Source organism: Sturnira hondurensis, unplaced genomic scaffold, assembly GCF_014824575.4.
Source record: "Sturnira hondurensis isolate 20B ecotype Veracruz unplaced genomic scaffold, ASM1482457v3 Scaffold0002840, whole genome shotgun sequence".
NCBI classification, from domain to species: domain Eukaryota; kingdom Metazoa; phylum Chordata; class Mammalia; order Chiroptera; family Phyllostomidae; genus Sturnira; species Sturnira hondurensis.
In genome coordinates, this window is record NW_028075471.1 from 30594024 (window position 1) to 30612502 (window position 18479).

General features: G+C 43.9%; 1 protein-coding gene across 1 annotated transcript in view; it reads right to left on the minus strand.

Annotated features, from left to right (window-relative positions):
• Positions 1 to 18479, minus strand: part of PLEKHA8 (pleckstrin homology domain containing A8) — a 45806-nt gene that overhangs the window by 19538 nt on the left and 7789 nt on the right. The window contains exons 2-9 of the mRNA XM_037041220.1: positions 12545 to 12661; positions 11395 to 11550; positions 9813 to 9937; positions 7671 to 7829; positions 6619 to 6659; positions 5046 to 5203; positions 3081 to 3237; positions 2602 to 2687 (exon numbers count right to left, since the gene is read on the minus strand). Coding sequence (XP_036897115.1) covers positions 2602 to 2687; positions 3081 to 3237; positions 5046 to 5203; positions 6619 to 6659; positions 7671 to 7829; positions 9813 to 9937; positions 11395 to 11550; positions 12545 to 12661 — 999 coding nt within the window. The remainder of the gene's footprint in view (positions 1 to 2601; positions 2688 to 3080; positions 3238 to 5045; positions 5204 to 6618; positions 6660 to 7670; positions 7830 to 9812; positions 9938 to 11394; positions 11551 to 12544; positions 12662 to 18479) is intronic.

Sequence of the window (18479 nt, forward strand, 5' to 3'; positions counted from 1 at the left end):
AAGATTTGTGCAGTGTACGGAGAAGGTGCTGTGACTGCCTGAACATACCAAAAGTGGTTTGTGAAGTTTCTTGGTACTATTGATGTTTAGCCAAGTAATTCTTTGCCGTGGGGCCGTTGAATGCATTGGAAGATGTTTAGCAGCTTCTCTGGCCTCTACCCACTAGAAGCCAATAGCAGGAGATCACCGACAGACTCAACATATCCAAATCAATGAAGTTATTGGTAAAAATGAAAAACGTGTCTTTTATCTTATGGAAAAAACGAAGCAGAATTTCTAGCCAACTCAATAGAAAATAAATAATAAGATAGTAGACTTATATTCACCCAAACTATATAATTCACTGCATTCACACAAAGTACAGGGGAAAAACCATGATTATTTCAATAAACGCATGAAATATATTTTAAAATAACTCAGTCATGATCATCAAAACTCAATATACAAAAGTCCATGGTATCTATAGGCTATCAGTGAACAACTGAAATATAAAATAGTTTTTACGAAGCATCAACAACCATATAATTCCAAAATTTATTCCTAATGAGATATGTGTAAGGCTTCTACACTTAAACACGCTACAAACATTGGTGTGAAAATGACAAATACGGGGGCGTACCGGGTAACAGAGCACGCTCTGGGATTAGAAGACTCGGTGTTTAAGGAGTCAGTTCCCTCCTCCTTGGCTTACAGATTGAGAGCAATCTGAAAATACCAATAGGCTTTTTAATAGAAACTGCAAAGCTAACGTTTATTTAGACATGCAGAGGACCTAGAACCGGCAAAGCAACCTCGGAAAAGAAGAACAAAACTGGAAGACTTTCGTCACCTGACTTCAAGCCTTCCTGTAAATGCACAGTAATTAGGACCCAGAGTGTCAGCTTAGGAAAAACTAACAGGTCACTGAGATGGGAGAGAGAGTCCAAAACACACCCATGCTCAGGTCAGCTGACTTTCAGTGAAGCTGCCAACGTAGTGTAAAAGGGAAAAAATGTGTTTCAACAACTGGTTCTCGAGCAACCGCACATAAGAAGAAAATTTTAAAAAAGAATCTCCACACTTATTTCACACTGTGTACAAAAACTAATTCCAAGGTGACTGACAGACGGAAACGAAACGCAAGAGTGCGGAAGACAGCACGGGAGAGAGGATCGTCACAGCGTGGGGTGAGCAGAGCTGTCTAGGACACTGAAAGTACCAACAGAAAAGAAAGAAAACGGACCAACTGGATTCCACGAAAATTAAAAACCGTGCTCTTCAAGAGACAGGCTTGAGAGACGAGCCATCCCAGTCTGGGGAGACATCCACAATGCGCGTGTCCACACTGGAGTGTCACTCAGAGTGTAGAAAGAACTCTTAGAAGTCAATAATAGAAAGAAAACAAACTGAATTTTAAAAATGGATGAAAGATTTTCATGTAATTATAGGAAAAAGTGCTTAACATCATTAGTTGTCAGAGAAAAGCAAATTTAAGCCATAAGATACCACTAAACACTCATGGGAATGGCCAAAACCAAAAATACTGACACCACCAACTGTTGGTGGAGAATGTGAAGCAACCACAACACACACGTACTGCCAGAAGCACACAATTGTGCAACCAGTCTTTATAAAGCTAAACGTACGAACCCTAGGAGTCATTGAGTCCACGCCCTGGTACTGGCTCAAGAGAAAGGAAAACGTACACCCACAGACACAAAAATGTTCAGAGCAATTCCATTTATAACAGCCCCAAACAAAAAACTACTTGAATGTCTATCAACAGAAGAATGAAAAAGCAAATTCTTATATCATTTAATAGACTACAAGGCATTGAAAAGAAATGATCTGCTGATATATGAAACAAGGACAAAAACATTATAGTGAGAGCAAAAGCTAGCTGCAAAAGGGTGCATTATATGGTTTTATACATATGAAATTTCAGAACAGGTAAAACTAATCCATGGTGACAGAAAGCAGCAAAACGGTTGCCTCAGGCTGGGTGACAGGCTGGGGACTGAGTGGCAGAGGGAACATGCTGGGGTGATGAAAACATTCTCAGTCTTGTCAGAGACGTGGGTTACATAAGCAGGTGCATTTGTCAAGACTCACTAAATCATAACACTTCAGTTATGCAAGTTATACCACGATTAAAAAAAAAAGATGCAGAGTTAAATGGGTCATGTAGCAAATTTCAACATGTTAGCAATTCCAGTACTCCTGACTCTATAACAGTAAATGTGGTTTGAACTGAAATAAAGTTATACCTCTATATTTTTTGACCTTTGAAAAAAAGTTTTAGCTGGTGAAATTTCTCACATAGTACAATGGGTTTGAAGGTCTATTCCTCAACGACTTTCACTTTCATTTTAAATTATGACTTCTAGAAAACGGAATTCCCTCTTTTTTGTTAGACTACTTGAAGGTCAATATTTAATTATGAAATGAGAATATGCAATAATGCTCCAGGCCACACACTATCACTGCATGGGGCTGGTGATATGAAGAGGCAGCTGGGAAGGGCCGCCTCGCTGCTCACATGGTTTGGGCTCTCTATGTGAACCAGCCACAGTGAGACAGGTTCTGGAGGCTGATGAATTTAAGGCCGTGCAGCAATCTTACCCAGCACTGGAACCACAGCATAGCACGATGCCAAGAATGCTTCTGTGGGAATGCCACTGTCTTCCACAAGTTCAATGTCGCTAAAGCTAAGCAATGTGGTAATAAAAAGGAGAAAAAAAGCAAACACAACATTAGCACCCTGTGCAATTCAGAGGCAGTCATGAAAACAGCTGCCCCTGTACAGGGCAGACTATGTGGCACACTTAAGCCCCAGCAACTGTTTTGCTATTATAATACAGTCTCACGAGAACATCATTTTCCAAAGATCATCCTTCAGAACAAGCTAAAATGCGTTCACGGAATACACTCTCACAGTCTAATGCCTTCTCACCCGCTGCGTCAGACAAGGTAGGCAGTAAAGCAGGAACTTGGGCCCATCATCGTCCCTATCCCGCCAGAACACACTGTCCCTGAAAGGAGCCTCAGGGTGGATCTTCTGGAAGGTCTCCAAGTTCGGGGTGTCAGAGAGCACAGTGTACCTGGTGTTCATGGTACTGAAGAAAGTTGGGATGACTTCTTGGCCTTCTTCCTGGTGGGACTCTGGGGAGCTCCCCGAGGGGCTTGACCCTCGCTGTGCTGAGTTGTGGTGATTTCCCAAGTCTTCCTCTCGCTCTCCCTTCATTACTTCACCTTGGGCTGCAAAGCAAAGCTACTTACTAACCCATTACTTATTACAAAAATATACATATGTATTCATTGTTGAACATTTCTAAAATGCAGAGAAGTACACAGAAATAAAAATCAATGAAATACTGTACACACACACATATATACATATGCACACAAACAAACTGGGTTTAGATATATGAAGATTTGTGTCTTGCGTATTTTCACCAATGTACCAAAAATATTTTCATTATTATTAAATGCTCTGCAAACCATGACTCCCATGGTCATGCAAAACTGCATCCTGTTCTTGTGGAGGGCATTTATGTGGTTTCTAGTATTGCTCTTTTAGAAACAGCGAATCCTCATCATCAATGTATTCTGGCTTTGTGAGTTGGCCTACTTGCTAAAGTTTATCTGTCATTTGAAAACCAATGCTTTCAGCACTTTTGCGGTTATTTGTGGACATGTGCAGAGTGGTGAAAAAATGAGTCACCTGACATATATGTTCCCATCTAAGGCTGAACAAGGTGACCCTCTGCCTTCTCATTTCAGCTCCCACGTGGCACACAAGGGTTTTTTTAGTGCCACGTTTTGCGCGTTTTGTCGCTGACTTCACTGCTTGAAAGGGCCCCTGAGTGCCGTGCTGTCTGGTGTTCCTAAGCACAAGAAGGCTGTGATGTGCTTTATGGAGAAAGTATGTGTGTGAGATAAGCTTCGTTCACGCAGGAGTTGTAGAGCTACTGGCCATGTGCTCAATGTCACCGAATCAATGATACATTTTACACAAGGTGTCTTTGAGTAGAAACACCTATGACAAGGCTGTATATTGATCAATTGACAAAAGCAGTCGGCAGAGGCTTTGCAGGAACCTAACCTGGATTTCCTCTTGGAGCGATGGTTCAGCATCTGCTAATTCAGTGTCTGCAATGATCGTGGGACAGAAATACCAGGAATAAGGAGAACCGACGGTCATGTCATAAAGAACATCCCTGTCCAGAGATTTATCCTTAAATCTGACTATTCCCTACAGACAAATTCTTAGAAGTACAATTATGGGTCAAACAATAATACTATTTCGGGAGAAATTGTCCATCTTTATTATTTACCCAAGGGACAAGACTTCAGTGATGGGTGGATCACATGCCTTCTATTAAGTTATGAAAATACACCTTCTTTCTCCCCAACTTGGTGGGAAAAATGGTGTCTCTTTCTTCAAGGAAAATGAGGAGGAAAATTTTTTTCACTTTATTTTCAAAATAGTTATTAAAAACTGATAACACAATTAAAAGCTCTGCTACAGTTGTGGTTTTCAGTGGTTGGAGCCAATGGAATTAGCAAGTCTGAAAGAGACTGTGGCCTGATGAACACAGAGAAGGCCGGGTGAAGGCCTGGTGGTGGCCAGTGAATGCTGACGGGGTCAGGCCTCAGCAGAGGCCGGGAGGATGGAACCTGACCTGCCATCCCCTGACACACTCTTCAGTCCAATACCATGGTCCAAGTTCAAAGGACTTGGAGGTTCAGAGTTGGCCAGTGACATAAACAGGCATGCTCTCTGAAAAGTTGGCGCAGACTGCAATGCGCACTGCCGCCCACGGACGTCTCGGCCAAGACCAGTGAGAGGAGAGTCAGGAGCTCTTCCTCCTGCTCTCCAGCACCTGGTCAGACGGTGACTGACAAGTGACCTGTCACCCAGCTAACACATCTGCCCCAGGAGCTACCTAGTATGTGGCCTTGAGTTCAATTCCTACCACGTGTCCCATGAAGGACAATGAACCAACCCCCCAAACTCCTAAGGTTGTTCAGAGGTTTGCTCCAGACTTTAACTTTGTTTTTACCTGTTACATTATCATCTGTATTCTCCTCACTTGATATGCTGCCATCGATCTCTGCAGATTTCAAATAAAAGGAACTCTTGTTTCTCATTAGGATTTCTTCATCATCATTTATTTCCATGTTTAAAGATCCATTCTCACAATTGTTGAACTCCATTTGCCTGGAAATTTTTTAAAAAGAAAAGGTCAGAAGGTCCAATTATTTGGTCATAAACAGATTGTTCAGGTAGATCTTATTCTGAGGGAGGGGGAAGGGTTTACATGGATTAAACAGGGCTGTTCAATCAAGCCTGGTCTCTGCCTCCTGTCTCCAGGCAGAAGCTGAGAAATCAAAGAGCCACTCAAGGCTCTTCGTGTACCCTCCTAGGGCTCAAACCCCCACTCCCCATCAGCAACAGGAAGTAGCCATTGCCTGTCCTTCCTTTTCAGTCAGCTTTGTGCAGGTACCACATTTAACACTTTTCTCATTCTCTTCTGCCTCTGCCTGCAAGCTTTTTTCTCTCCTCAGCCCTCAAAATCACTGGCACCTCTGCATGTTTACCCAGCAGCTAACTGTCCGGAAGCCACATGCTGTGACCAGAGCAGAGTTTTCCTGCTAAGTATGTGTGACAGATAAAACCTGGGAGGAGAGATGACATCCTGAGGACCTGTTGCTCTCCAGGGTGACGGAAAAGGCAATGTACGGTACAAGTGGGGCAACCGACCAAGTCTCTAAAAGGGGCAAATGAGTGCTTAGGACCAGCTAAAGCGGAATGAAAATTTTCTGCTAATAAAAATAAAGGGGAAGGGTCCAAGCTACATAATGACACCAAGAAAGACATTTATTTTCTAAAGAAATATCATATTTCAACTTAGCAATAAAAACATATATTAAGGAAATATCTCAAAAGGAAAAAATGTATAAAATTCTTAGTAAAAATATTTAGGACAGGAATAAAAATTTTAATAACCAGGTTGGGAACAATCCTGTACTAAAGAAGCAAACTATAGTACATAAAGAGATGAAATATTACACAACAACTTTAAAAGACAAATATATCAACTCAGTCAAAACATGGGAATGCTTATATCCAATAGTAACTGAACAAGGACCCCAAATAATAGGAACATAACTATGTAAATGTGTCCTTTTTAAAATCAAAGGAATATTTTGAGGGAGAAATAGTTTCGATTTTGATAGTACGTTCTTTTCTCAACCTGTAAAGCTACCTAAGACTTTGTTTATAAAAAAAAAAACCAAACCACTGCCTTTCTGGATAAAAGCACACTTAGATCATAGCCCAGTCCCTCCACAAGAGAAGCAGCTCCAATCCTCAGTTCACCAGAGAGACGAAAAGTCACTACAGTGACGGGTCAGAGCCTTGGCCACGGCCAAAAATGCAAACGCTCTCCCTGCCAGTCGCTGCTGAGTGGGAGGAAGGTCTGCAGCTGCTCTGGGCTCCCCCAAAAGAGGAAAACTGCGTGCCGTTTCCCTCTGGTATCATCTTAAATCATGAGAAAAGCCATCAAACAATCAAAATACTCTTATTTTATCTTTTATTTTTAGAAGGAAGAAAAACCAAAGATACTACTGTACCTTTCTAGTGAATTATGAATCGGTACGATAGGATGCTTCACCTTTAAAAAAAGCACAGAAGTGAAATTTACATGCTATACTTCCAACAGTGCACATTTAATTCAACCACACATGAAACTGATAAATAAATATGACCATAACACACGCTGCTCCAGTTTTGGAACAACTTTAGGTCCTCCCAAAGGAAGGGAGTCAGTCATTCTTCCCAACCAGCCCTTCATATTTATTCAAGTGAGGGTGTCAAAATTTCTAAGCAAAAAAGAAGATGGTCTTTGAAGGACCTAATTATCAGAGCCAAACCCTCAGTGCTTCACTCCCTTATAATTTCAGTTATGCTCATTAAACATCAATAAATACCATAGTATGATGCAGCCCCGTATTAAACACTGGAAGTTTAAAGTAAACAGTATGGGGTTCCTGCCCTTCAGGTAATTTCACTGTAGAGTAAGACTGAAATAAAGGTATGCAGAGAAGAGGAATCCTCAGCCCAATTTAGGGATTCGGGGAAGAAGAGATCAAATAATGAGGGATGAATAAGTGCTAACCAGGGGAAGAGAGGGCAGAGGGCATTCTTGGCCCTGGGAAATGGCACCCAGATGTGATCATACCACCCAGATATGATCAGTTAACACTTTGAAGCCAGATACTGAGAACAAAAGAGACAGCTGGGGATATGGGAGGGGCAACGAGGGAGCCCCGGAAAGGTCTAGTAGAGGGCTCCAGTGTACACTGCGTGAGTGGGAATACTGTCCAGCTGCCTGCGAGGGTCAGGCTGAAGGTGACTGGTTAGAAGGCTACCACAACTCTCAAAGAGACTCATTGGTCAGGGGGCTGGAGAGAAGAGGCTAGGTACAGGGACAGATTTAGGAGGTAAAACTGCTGAAAGGAACTGACTGGATAGGGGGACTGAGGGCGGAGATAAAAGTGAGTATAAAAAGTCTACTAAAAAAAGACTTCATCAGTCACCAAAGGGAACACAGCTCAGTATGTCGCTTCTCAGTATTTCCACTTTTCATTCACCCCACTGTGGGCTAGGTGTGCAGGGCTCTCACCTTGCTGGACTTGAGCATGGCCAGCTGCGGGGACCCTGGCGGAGTCCGATAGAGCAGCTCGGAGGTGAAGGCTGCGTTCGCAATCTGCATGCATTCTTCCAAGGTCTTCAGAAAAGTGTTGCACGTTGATTTCAGCAGCGTTCCCACATCAATTCCCTCCTAAGAAACAACCAGATGGAAGACTCCTTTACCTTGCCAAAAAAGAAAAAGCCCAGTGGTGGAATGTCCTTAGAGGTTTTTATCCACAGCATCATAATAATAATGTTCCCACCTATTTTGCAGGACAAATATGTGCATCAGTTATAAAAGGAAGGGCCTGGGTGAGTCCACTTTATCTATGAACCACACACAAGCCTTGCCCTCAGTCCCACCCTTCACATTCACCCAGCACACCGGCCAAAAATGACAATACTACATGCCCACACAGGTGCTGGGCACGGGGCCCTCACGAATTTCCAGTCTACAGAGGTGGCAGACATGAGAGAGGGAATCAGAGACTGAAGACCAGTGGGATCCATGGACAAACGTCTCCCACTGCCCGAGTGAAAATGAGGTTCTAAAACAGAAGCATTAGAAACCAGGAATCATGCAACGTTTGCTTTCAGAATGGGCTTTCTGGCTTCCTGTTCAGATGAGTCTCAGAGGTTTCAGCAACTGGAATTGTTTTGACTATCTTACCAGGTTTTTTTCTAAGTTATTTTACTTGTTCAGTGTGCTTTTCTTCTGGATATTGATATGAATGTGTTGCTCAGAAAACTGAGGTCACACCCGACTAGTGGAGTGGCCACACCCTAGCAGTGTTAAAGCCACCAGACTGGGCCCAAGATGGAGTTGCTCATGCTACCCCTCAGGTCACCAGAAACTTAACTAAGTCTCTATGCTGGACTCTCCCAGAACAACATCTCCAGACATTGCCATATATCTCCTGAGGGGCAAAACTGCTTCGACAGAGAATAAATGTGTGTATTTCAGCCTACGGAAGCATATGACTCTCTAACTGAATCCAGGATTAATTAATTGCTAATGATTAATTGCTCTAGACCAGTGATTTTCAACCAGTGTGCTGCATGAATTTTTAAAACATGAAACATCTGACTATTTAGTCAGGGGCACAGACCTCTTTTGCCTTAGACTGTCAAATTTAAAAAAAAATGACAACAGCTAACACAGTAATAGTCATCCAGCGTGAATGAATCAAAATTATACCTTTTTTTGGTCAGATCGGCAAAATATATATTTTTGTGTGTGCTGAGGAATTTTAGTAATTAATTTATGTGCACCATGAGATGAAAAAGGTTGAAAATCACTGTTTCAGACTATAAACGCCCCAAGGACAGGACTGAAATTTTTTTGGTGCCCCTCCCCTTCCTTATCCCAACAGAGTATCTTGTACATGATTGGCAATTGCTGGATGAATAAGAGCCCGGAAAGAAGTGAATGAAAGTGAGTCCGATCACCCTTATTGGAAAAACTACCAGCACACACACTACTAGCAGCACACTGTCAGAGAACTAAGTAACAAAACCACCAGCTACAACTGGCAAAGCCTTCATTTTGTGGGCCTTGGTTTGGGTTCTAACCTCCCCGAGAGCAGAGAGGCAGAGACCTGCTCTGGTGAGTGTAAGCCATTTGGTCCAGAACTTAACGCCAGAGAGACCTTTTTACATATACCTTAGGTGGGTGAATGGCCATTTTATTCATACATGTGAAAAGTGGCAACCGTTGCTGCTGAAGAGCAAACAAAAGCTAGTCTCCGTCTTTGGAAGCACTAGTCTATCTTAAAGCACAACAGTCACCAGTGTCATTGAAGGTGACGGATCTGCACTGACAGACACGAGGGGGACACGTGAGTGGCCACACCTACGGCAGGGGCTCTGCCAGGCAGGTGCCAGGAGGTGCTGTTTACAGAGCAGTGTGGGCTGGGAGTGATGTATTTGAGGACCTCAGTGCTGAGTGTAAAGGTCCCAAACGTCGGCAATTAATCGGTCCTGGATTCATTCTAGAAACTTACATGTTTCCATAGGCTGAAGTGCACACATTTAAGTAAAATCCAAGATAGTCAGGGATCACGTGACAGTAAGCATCACCCGTACTCAACATCCGGCACCACTTCCCACATGGGTGAGAGAAACAATATTTTACCTCGGAATTGGACACGCCCACTGTGGTCACTTCTTTTGTTTTCTCCACTTGCTGCACAAGGAGGTCACAGTAGAGTCTTAGTTCCGACATTTTGGTTTTCAAGTTTTCAGTGTTTTCAGCAAACTCTAAAGAACAACATGATGATGATGTATGTCATTACTGAGATGAATAAATAATTTACTCGTTAGTGCCCCATGCAGAGAGTAGGGCATGTAGCCTACGCCTGAGTTGGATGCGTATAGTGTGGGTACAGACAGGTGTCAGTGAAGATACGGAGCAAGAGAAACAGAAAGGGGGGCCTCCAGTCTGTCTGAGTCATCCACGTTAGTTCTTGAGCCAACAATGGCCTGATGAGCAGGACAGGGAGGAGGAGACAGTGTACTTCTGATCCATGTGTCACGGCTGGGTGCAGACATTCTGGTTTCCCTTCAAATGACATAAATGTTCCACCTTTTACAACCGGGAGCAGAGTCCAGGGTTCGGAGCTTTAGTCTCAGTTTCACCCCAGTTATCTCCAAGTGTGACATGGGGTCACGGCTATTCCCCTGCCAGCACAGTGCTCGAAACCAGGAAACAGTGTTCTGCAGCGTGCAACTACCACTCATGAGGTGGCTCATTAACTCCGAGGACCGGGCCAGCACGTCGCCTGTCAGGACTGAGAGCACTCTCTGAGCACCTGCTGCTCCCTTATTGGCTCGGCACTCCAGCCACCTTGGCGCTGAGGGCTCAGTGACCATCGTTACCGCCTCTGTTTCCTTCTCCATAAAAATGCTGCACGTTACCACCACATCCAAATCAAAGCTGACAGTGTCTAGAGTTTAGTCTCAATGTAGCATTCAAAACCACCAACGAAGGGGCCACTTTACTGCCCATACCTGAAGAGGTAGGCACATCTGCCACACCTGTCATGAGAAAGGTGTCCTGAAACACTTTTTCCCAGAGGCCCTCCTCGCTCCCTGATATCTTCAGGTGTATGTATACACAGAGCTAGTTGGCTGGCAAGGTGGCGACCAGGGCTCAGGCAGTAAGCCGTGGCACCTGCACTTGGGTCCAGACAGAAGGCTGTGCCATGCTTCTCACACCTACGGGTGTCGAGGTCATGAGCAGTAAGCAGCAGCAACCTGACAATTAAGCTCCCATCAGGCCCCAGGGAAAGGGAGGAAAAGCGGGGGTTACTGCAGAAAGCTCCCTGATCCCAGGCTTTGCTGGCTCAGCTGCTCTTCATCAAAGGTGAGCTCTGCCAGGCTGGGTACTACAGGGCCTCCTGTGATCACTAATGCGTGTCGTAATCCTCCTAATGTAGGTCACTGCCTCTTTTTAAAATATTACGGAAATGAGGATCAGAAAGATTAAGTGACCTGTGCTGAGGTCAGAAGGCCAGGAACCTTGACTTGAATCTAGCTCTATTCTGATGTGCTAAGACTGAGATAAAAACCACAGTTTAAATTCCACTGTATTTTGCATCACCTGCATGATACCAGAAGCTGGCTAGCTGGTCAGAAGCCAGATAGTAAATTCGGGACCCAGAGATGACAGTGGGTGATTCCCAAGGTCCTCAGACCAGAGGTCAACTGCTACTTGCCTTTTTCCTTCTGGGTCCTACTGTCTGTCAGGCAAGCCTTGGCGGACCCCAGGGCTACCAGCCACCGCTGTCTCTCTGCCACACTTCTGGCTTTCAGGTAGAAACACTGCTCGCCGGGGATGACCAGGTCCACGCGTGTGTTGTCTACAGAATGAACTGGGAGCAGGGCAGAGCTAGGTCAGAGACCTGGAGGAGCCCGCCCTGGGTAGCCCCACCCCCGCCCAGATTCCTGAGCTCAACTGGTGCCAGGCACTGAAGCCTTACTACCCGCCCCAGCTTATTCGCCTCATCCCAGATCCCTCCGCCGAGGGTGAGGGAAAACCTGCCCCTGGCTCCCAGGTGTCACACCCAGACTTGGGCCTAAAAAAAAATCATCCAATTCTCTTTTGGGTCTTTTATCAGAATAGGGAAGGAGTCACTCCTTCAGCTTGTGTGTGTCAAGTCAGCTGCTCTGAGGTCGAAAACGGCCTGTGTGCCAACCAGTAGGAGGGCGCTCTTTATCTCCTTGGGTTTACTGGAAAGCAATCAAGAACATGAAGTTTTTCCTTCTCTACTTCCCTTCACAAGTCAGAGCGAAAGTGTGAGAATTCCCTCGGAGCCCTCAGAAGAAGAAACGAGCAAACTGCACCCCCCTTTACCCACCGCCCACTAGCCTCCAACCCTCAAATTCCCTTCTAATCTGCTTCTGAACCACATCTCAGTGTGTCTCACGATTCCCAAAACCAAGAAGTCAAGCTATTTGCAGGTCTGCTAGGGCTTTGCTTGTTTTGTTTTGAGTGTGTGGTGGTGGTGAGGAGTGTGTGTGTCTTGAATTAAACACGGAAGTGTCCGATGCTGCAGTAAACAGATCTAAACAAGCTTTGCCAACGGCCACTGGCCCCAGGTGGGCAGGAGGCTCGGGAACGAGCACTAAGGTGCGGTGAGGCCCATTGCTCTCATTTGACTCCCTCTTAACCAACTGCCTGGTACAAACTGGCTGCAATTCTAGGCCTTATTGCAGAGTTTTCTTTTGGGACATAATGCTACACATTTTTTTCTGTACTATGGAAGAGGCATGTACTACATGTGAAAGGCATGCAGAGACCAAAGCTTTTTTTATTTTGGTGAGGACAGAGGAAAGGTAAAACCCGCAGCTCTCTTGGCTTCTCACCTTGAATTTCGCACACCGCCATTTGGATGCTCCCCTTGCAGCCTTTCCAGGCGTCCTCGGGAGAATCGTAATAGGATAATATCCCCCCGCACAGGAGGAACCATCGAGGCTGCCAGCCTGCAAACAGACGAAGAGCATGGTCTCAATGACCGCCGGTGCTCGGGGTGCCTCCCAGGACACAGGACCAGGACCTAACGAAGGACGCTGGGGCCCAGCACCAAGGAACACACCTTCCAGGGGAAACTAAGGGAAAGAAGCAGGTTAGGAAAGACCTGGATGCCTGGTCCCATTATTGCAAAATGAAAAACACCACAGAGGCATATATTTTTTGGTCATGTGATGTACAGGAAAAGTCTTGGAAAGGTCAGCAGCAAATATTGTGATGATTCTCCAGGTGACGGGATTACTGATCCCATTAAATGGGAAAAGCCGGAAAAGACTAATGAATACCTCAGATCAAGCTATCCCTCTTAGCCTTTTTGTTCTTAAGTCTTTTTGTTCTGATGGTCTTGATTCCCTCCCCTCCTAAAATATAGCTCAGTAATCTGTGGTCTTCAAGTATTTCCTGAACATTATTGTTATCACACACATGCTCTCTTCCCCTCTGGTTAAGAAAACTATCCCAGACTTAGAAATGAGGCAAAAGACTATATGGACCTTTCAACGTCACAGACTGCTACCAAAGCCTGCCTAGGCCGTATGACCACCAGGAAGATAACTTTGGCTCACTGTCTGGTACTGATCCACTGAAATGGAGTGACTTTAAAACATTCAAGGGCTCAGCTGCTTTTACAATGGAGAATTTCTGAGTACGAACCGTGCCCGGTCACAACGCACACCTTACTGAGTCCTCTCACACAACTGTGTTCCCGTCAAACCAAACTCACACTCGCTGTATTCCTGCTTCTGGGCTTCTGCTCCGGCTGATCTTCTCTGTCCTAAATGTCCATCCCTGCCCATCCCTGAGTCAGCTTTGTCAGTCTCCTCAGTCAGGTTCATTATTTTTGTTCTCTGGAATGCCACTGCCCTTGAGGGACACGTGTCTCTCAAGGGACTGCTCTGTGGCAGGGGCAGCACAGAGAAGGTGGCAGGCGATTTGAGCAGAGCCCCGGGGGATGCTCAGGTACAGGCATGTGATGATGGGCCCTTGGGGACTGAGTCACACAGACCAGGTGGCTGAGATGCCCCTGGTGTCAGTCTATTGTGTGATACCAGATTGGTGCACCTCCTGAAGCCCCCCAGCCTCAGATCACAGTAAAGGGCACACACAATCAGGAGGCTAACTGGTCAGCACTGAATCTAAACGCAACACGGAGGGTGGGTGACAGGCGTGATGTGGCACTCATTTACTTCATCAGGGTCTGCTTTTCTTTTTTAAATTAAATTTATTGGGGTGACATTGGTTAATAAAATCACACAGGTTTCAAGTGCACAATTCTTCAGTACTTCATCTGTACATTATATTGTGTGTTCACCCCCCAATGTCAAATCTCCTTCCGTCTGCTTTTCTAGGAACGAGAATACTCAGGCCTGCCAGGTTACCATGTCTCTCGCTTCCATAAACAGAACAGGATAAGTACCAATTCTCAACATTTACCGTCTAGTAATTCATAGCAGTCACTGAAATAGTCTGCCACACGAGCCTTTCTTCTGGGAGATAAGTAATCTTCCCTACACTAAGCTTATGCTGGTCTTGTTATCTTTTTCTACTGAGGACTTCCTTCCCAGGGAGGCACTGAGACCCTTTACTGAATGTAAGGAGCCCCGGGGCCTTATCTCAACACACGTCAATTATTGGCTGGCAAACCTCTTGAGATCAAGCCATTAATTTCTATTTCAGAATGTGATGCTTCCTGACCTTAGCCCCAAATTCTATGGAAACTAGAACTTGAAGGCCGCTGCTCTTTGCTCAAATATTATAACCCAGGAAACCACACTGATCATCAGCCTACGTCTTGTTGAGCAGAGAATCAGCACTCCTGGAATCAGACTTTATTGGCAATATTTTAGAGTGCTACCCTGGTATACAAGAGCAGCACCTTCTCACTTAAAGATCAACTCCCGCGACTCTATCTGGTGTGAACACTCCCCAGAGCCACCATGACTTCTGAGCAGAAAGGACCGAGGATACCCACAATTACAACATCTTATCGGATTTAGAACCCCATCAGTATTAGGGTTCTCCAGAGGAACAGAACCAATGGTATGTATACGTATCTCTCTCTGTCTCTTCATATATACACACTTATGTAATGGTGGAGACAAATCCAAGATCTGCAGTCAGCAAGCTGGGGGCTCAGGAGAGTCCACCTGTAATTCCAGTCCAAAAGCCAGCTCGCAGGCTTGAGATCCAGGAAGAGCCAACGTTTCAGTCCGAGTCAGAAAGCCGGAAAAGACTAACGCCTCAGATCAAGCTTTCGCTCTTAGCCTTTCTGTTCTGTCTTGGAATGACAGCCTCTCACGTCAGGGAAAGCCACCTACTTCACTGGCTCTACCGATTCGAATGTTACCCTCACAGACAACACCCAGAACCAGGTCTGGCCAAGGATCTGGGCACCCCTGGCCCGGGCGGGTTGACATATAGACTTAACCACCACACACCATCAATTTTAAGATATATTATTATTTTATGTGTCACAGGAAAGAAAAAGCCCCTGCTTATTAAGACATGATATAGCATTGATGCTAAGATGCTTCCTGATTTCATGTTGCAGACTCTGTCCAGCAGAGTCTGCTGCCTTGGCCACTCTCTCAAGAGGGGAGCGCCAGGTCAAGACAAATTGGTCTCCTACAATTTCAGAGTTATTAAAATATGAAAAAAAGTCTAAAAAGTTTTTAAAAATACTAAACTAGGTTTATTTTACGGCAATCTGAAAAACGCCTCCCCCATACCCACACCCCCCCACACCCACACAGACACACACACACACCCACACACACCCACACACACACCCCCCACACAGACAAAGTCCAGCTGCAGCAAGTTCTGTAAGTAGCTGGTAAACAATTACAGTGACTGAAACCAAAACTTCCCTGTAACAGGTTCGGTATTTGTCTAGAAGTTGGAGTTATGCTAGGGGAAGTTCAATTATCGTTTTCTGCGGATTGTAACTACAAAACCTATGACCAAGAAACACTGTTCTTTAGAGCATAAAGTCCCTGGAATTTCAGCAGGCACATGAGGAGATCAGAGAAGTCTCATTCTCATTACATACACGTGTCATTTAAAGCAGAGCAACGGAGAGTCCCCTGCGGTATTGGGACACACTGCTCTTTCATGATGTCCAGTCCTGAGCTCAGCTACAGCTCAGGAAGGACGAATTGTAGGGGAAAAGAGGCATGGGTGATGAAGAGACCACTAATCCTCGCCTTGCTTTAAGCTGCAGTTGCCTTGGTTGGTATATGATGGTTCCTTTTACGTACCCAACGGACGGTGCTAGCTGATGACCTTAGAGCTGGCAAAACATCATTTCTAGGTGTGTCTGTGAGGGTGTCTCCGGGAGAGACCAGCGTGTGAACCAGTGCGCTGAGTGAAGAGGATGGCCCCTCCCATGCAGGTGGGCACCATCCAGTCCACATGGGCCTGAGCAGAATAAAAGGCAGAGTAAGGCCAAACTTCCTCGCTGCTTGGAACAGAGGGAACTTCAACCTGATAAGCACATCTACAAAAACTCCACAGCTAAATTGTAATTAATGAGAAAAGACTGGGTACAAAACAGACAGGGGGAGGTTAAGAATAGTATAGGAAGTGGAGAAGCAAAAGAACTTATATGGACGACCATGGACATGAACTAAGGTGGGGAGTGTGGGATACGGGTGGGAGGGGGTGTGCAGGGTTGGGGGGAATAAAGTGGGGGATGGGACAACTGTAATAGCATAATCAATAAAATATATTTAAAAAGAAAGGCTGGGTGCTCTGACCCCAGTATCAGGAACAAGGCAAGGATGCTTGCTCTCCCCACTTCGTTCAATATGGTACTGAGGTTCTGGCCAGGACAATTAGGGTACAAAATGAAAGAAGAGGTCTCCAGATCAGAAAGCAAGAAGTAAATCTATTTCTATTTGCCAACATGCTCTTATATATTAAAAAAAATTTAAGCCTAAGTAATCCACTAAAAAATTATTAAAATTAATGAGCTAGTAAGACCATTGCAAGATATAAGACCCTTACACAAATGTCAACTGCATTTCTATACAGGGGTGATGAAAAATGGAAAAATGAAATTAAGCAAAAATTACATTTACAATAACACCAAAAATTAAAATACTATAAGTAAACTTAAAAGAAGTATTAAATTTATAGTCTGAAAACTACAAACATTATTCAAAGAAATTAAATATCTGAAGACTTTATTCCAAAACTGATACCACCTTATTCTTTTCTCCTGTGGTGCAAATGTCCTTCTTTCGTTAGTTGACAGCTATGGTTTGCAAAATTCACTTTTTTCAGCTCAATTAATGTTAAACAATAGATATTTTTCAATGAGCATAATTTTGTTCAAAAAGTGCACTTACATTTGAATATAAAATGGATCATGTTAATTTTGCATTCTATTTCTTCCACATCAGCCCTGATTTTTAAATCAAAACTTCTATAAAGAGATATTATTATTCCTTTGAAGATCCCAACCAGGTGAGTGATTACTCGTGAATCATACCAACATCTGACTGAAAAATACTGATACTTCCTTCTTTTATTACTCACTAGCCTTATGACAAGTAGCTCATCCAAACACATCATTTCCAAGAAAAAACTGTATTCCATTTAAAGACACTTAAATTTTTTAAGTATATATTTTTACACACAGTAAATTTTTTCTTTGGTTAACAATTCTGGGTTTTGATAAATACAGTTATCTAACAACCACCATAATCATCAAGAGAGAAAAATTCCATCATCTTTCCCTTAAAATTCTCATGTGCTATTCTGTGTAGTCAGGCCCTCGCCCCGCACTTCACCCCAAACCAATGGCTGTTCTATTTTCTTTTTAAGTGGAAAATATTTTCTAACTTCCTTGCAACTTCCTCGGAAACTTCCTCTTTGGGTTACTTAGAAGTGTGCCATTTAATTCCTTACTATTTGACTATTTCCCACATCTTTCTGTCACTGACTTGTAATTTACTTTTATTAAAGACAGAATATTCTTCTACATTTGGCAGAGTTTCTACTAGGGCTCACAATATGGACGATCTTAGTGACTGTTTAATGTGCCTTTGGAACACAATGCAGTATTCCGCTGCTATTTGGGGGATTCATCTATAAATGTCAGTGAGGTCAAGTTTGTTGACAGTGTTCAGATTTTCTCTGTCATTGGATGATTCCCTGTCTGCCTGCCCTACCCATTTCTGAGAGAAGGTTGAAGTTTGCATGTATAAATGTAGGTCTATTCCTCCTTCCAGCTCTGTCAGATTTCCCTTCATATATTTCGATGCCGTTTTTAGATGTACACACATTGAGGGTCCCTGTCTTTCGGATGAATTGACCCTTCCAGAATTATGCAATGCCTTCTTTATCACTCTTCCCTTGTGCTGAAGTCTACCTTGTCTAATAGTAATAGAGACGCTCCAGTTTTATTTTGAGTAGCATTTTCATGGTACATTTTTTCTTATCCTCTTATTTAAAAAAAAAAAACTTTGAAAAATACCTTAACTTTTAAGAGCAGTGCCAGGTTTAAAACAGAATGGAGAGGGGAGTACAGAGATTGCCCACAGGCCCCTGCCGCCACACTTGAGTAGCCTTCCTCATTATCAACATCACTTACCAGAGTGGTATTTTTTTTATCATTTACATTGACACATCATAATCACCCAAAGTTCATAGTTCAAAGTTCACTCTTGGTGTTGTACATTCTAATGCAGCCATTTTCAACCTTGTTCATGTCATGGCACACATAAACTAATTATTAAAATTCTGCAGTACACATCCTATGTAATT